General features: G+C 55.5%; 1 protein-coding gene across 1 annotated transcript; it reads right to left on the reverse strand.

Moving 5' to 3' along the window:
• Positions 1-2185: 2185 nt before the first annotated feature.
• LOC138452693 (nematocyst expressed protein 3-like) lies at positions 2186-2941 on the reverse strand. The gene has a single exon (XM_069605038.1). It carries the CDS (start codon positions 2939-2941, stop codon positions 2186-2188), a length of 756 nt encoding a protein of 251 aa, XP_069461139.1.
• Between the last annotated feature and the right edge of the window lie 203 nt (positions 2942-3144).

A 3144-nucleotide genomic window follows, 5' to 3' on the forward strand; every position in this document is an offset into this window, starting at 1 on the left:
CCATCCATCCGGCGAGGCCGAGGCCCTGGGGGCTGGTTCCTGAAGTGTGAAGGCTTCACAATGAAGCCCATGCCTGGGCCGAAACCGGCCCACATGGTCTTCAGGAACCGGCCCCCAGGTCTCCAGCCATGATTTTGCATCGGCCACGGGCCGATGGGCCGACGACCCAATCCGACCCTGCATTCTATTATTGTTTAAAGCGCAGACCTAGCCCAAGAGCAGCAGAATGGTGGGCAGCGTTAGGGGGCCATCCTTTGCACTGGCCTCCTTCAACAGCAGCAGAATACCCTGAGTTGCTGTCTGTGAGTCAGTTTGTGTGGCATTGTGACTAGTCCTTGCTCAGGTCTTGTTGAAAAAGCCAAATTTGTTTAGGTTTGTGAAAAATAGAGAATTGTGGGGTTTTCCAAGACGACACCGGGACCATGTTCCAGAGGGTGGGTGCGTGACAAGAGAAGGATTGTTTGCCGGTGCGCTCTTTGCAGATGAGTTGTGCGAAGATCACGTACCGCCAGATATGTGTGGCTTAGCCGCCAGGTACGCTGGTGCGCTTCTCGTGACTGCTTTGTAGATGATATATGCAGTCTTGAACTGTATCCTGGCTTGGAGTGGAAGCCAATGAAGTTCGCGTAGGACGGGGGTGATTAGTTCAAATTTCCGTGCACCCATAATGAGACGTGCTGCAGCGCGGTGTACTGCTTTTCGGGGAGCCAAGTGAGCAGCTGGGAGCCGTGTCAGGAGAGCATCCCATCGATGTGCAAGACCACCTAGGCCTACATTACGGTCCGGAAGTCCTGCGGTGGAATGAAGGGTTCCATTGTTTGAAGGGCTATTTGGGCCTTCTTGTGTATGTGCTTCTGGAAGGACAGGCTGCTGCCAATGGTGAAGCCTCACATGAGGGGCACCAAGCCTGATCCCGGAAACCAGACACTGCACACAACAACGCTGCCCCCAATTAAAGGGGGTGCTGGGTAAATTATGACACACAAAGCCTTCAGGTATTTATTATACTGCCGCCTCATCACCACTGCATGGCGCTGCAACCATGGGGAGCCGCTCATCGCTGCACATCTACTCGTCCAGCAATGAATGGACAGTGCCACACTCTCAACTCAACGCTCAGCAGGGGACTACAGTACCCGGGCACTAGTTTCAAGTCCCTTGTACACACAGTGCTGTGCAGTACAGTGCTCTTTATACTCCCAGCTAGTATACTGTTTGTAGGGTCAGCATTTTTCATAAATGTTTGCGCTTGAGCCCTCCAGTTATTTTCTGCCCCAGTGAATATAATCTTAAGTAGAAGTATTGTTTGGGAATCCAGGGAGGGGCAGAACATGGCCCTATTGCATTCGGACTTCCCGCTCGAACCCCATGAATTCCTAGAGTTGTGAGCTGCCTCATTTTTCCATGCACAGTAATTCCCTTCCGTGATCTAAAGTAAACAAAAACCCATGTCTCACAAGTGACAGTGCACCCTGCGTTAGGCCCCGTTTCTCCTCCCACATCGCCTCCTGTAGGTTCCCCACTCTTTGAATCCACTCACAGGATGTTTGTGTACAGTAAATGGAGTCTCTGCCTTGGAAATGCAAGTCTATAGGGCCTAGTGCTATGGCTATGCTGTCCTGTGCCGCGAGGATGGCAGTGCTGTGAAACGTGTGCTCCTAGTTTATGGCAAGGGAGCAGAGGGTTGACATGACTCATAGCTCTCAACTCACACGCTTTTGGCAGGTGTCACCCGCCTTGTAAACAGCTGACTCACCCGCCAAGCCTCCTGCAAGCCCATTCGTTTTAATGGGCCTCTCACCCGCCAAAATTACAATCGGGTGTTTTCACCCGCCTTTGCGACACAAATGGTTGAGAACTATGCATGACTCTTGCGGGAATGCCCCGGGCTTCTGTCCTGGCAAGTCCCTCTTCCATGTCTAGCTTAGCCCTGGCACCGCACATGACATCACCGCTCCTCTATGATGTCATTGTCATGTCTTTTCTTCAGGCGTGACCCTCCCCTGACCTAATGCTCTTCCGCGTGCCCCGCTATCATTACTTCCGGAATGGACGGTCACTCTTTCAATAGGCCCCTCCCCTCAGGATATAAAGCCCAGGCACATGATTGGCTGCCATTCCTGTCAGCTGGGAGTGCCATGACGCACGCCCCTCTCATGTGGCTCTTTACAGGCTTCATTGGTGGCTATGCAGGACAGGGTTCATGTCTGTGTAAAGTTGTTTTACTCTTGAGCCAGTGAGGGGCATGCTGGCTGGCAGTGCTATACTCTGCAGAGGGGGCCATGCTGGCAGTGCTGTACTCTGCAGAGGGGGCCATGCTGGCAATGCTGTACTCTGCAGAGGGGGCCATGCTGGCAGCTCTGTACTCTACAGAGGGAGCCCAGCTGGCAGTCCTGTATGAGAGGGGCATGCTGGCAGTGGTGTACTCTGCAGAGGGGGCCATGCTGGCAGTGCTGTACTCTGCAGAGGGGGCCATGCTGGCAGTGCTGTACTCTGCAGAGGGGGCCATGCTGGCAGTGCTGTACTCTACAGAGGGAGCCCTGCTGGCAGTCCTGTACGAGGGGGCCATGCTGGCAGTGCTGTACTCTGCAGAGGGGGCCATGCTGGCAGCGCTGTACTTTGCAGAGGGGGTCATGCTGGCCTCGCTGTACTCTTCAGAGGGGGCCATGCTGGCAGCGCTGTACTCTGCAGCACTGTACTCTGCAGAAGGGGCCATGCTGGCAGCACTGTACTCTGCAGAGGGAGCCCTGCTGGCAGTCCTGTATGAGGGGGGCATGCTGGCAGTGCTGTACTCTGCAGAGGGGGCCATGCTGGCAGTGCTGTACTCTGCAGAGGGGGCCATGCTGGGAGTGCTGTACTCTGCAGAGGGGGCCATGCTGGCAGCGCTGTACTCTGCAGAGGGGGCCATGCTGGCAGCGCTGTACTCTACAGAGGGGGCCATGCTGGCAGTACTGTACTCTGCAGGGGGGCCATGCTGGCAGCGCTGTACTCTGCAGAGGGAGCCCTGCTGGCAGTCCTGTAGGAGGGGGGCATGCTGGCAGTGCTGTACTCTGCAGAGGGGGCTATGCTGGCAGTGCTGTACTCTGCAGAGGGAGCCCTGCTGGCAGTCCTGTACGAGGGGGGCATGCTGGCAGTGCTGTACTC

This window comes from Ambystoma mexicanum, chromosome 4p (assembly GCF_040938575.1).
Source record: "Ambystoma mexicanum isolate Mex_15411 chromosome 4p, UKY_AmexF1_1, whole genome shotgun sequence".
Taxonomy (NCBI): Eukaryota; Metazoa; Chordata; class Amphibia; order Caudata; family Ambystomatidae; genus Ambystoma; species Ambystoma mexicanum.

Coding starts and splice junctions, on each gene's coding strand:
- LOC138452693 (XM_069605038.1), bottom strand. CDS start 2,941: ATGGCCCCCTCTGTAGAGTACAGCGCTGCCAGCATGGCCCCCTCTGCA.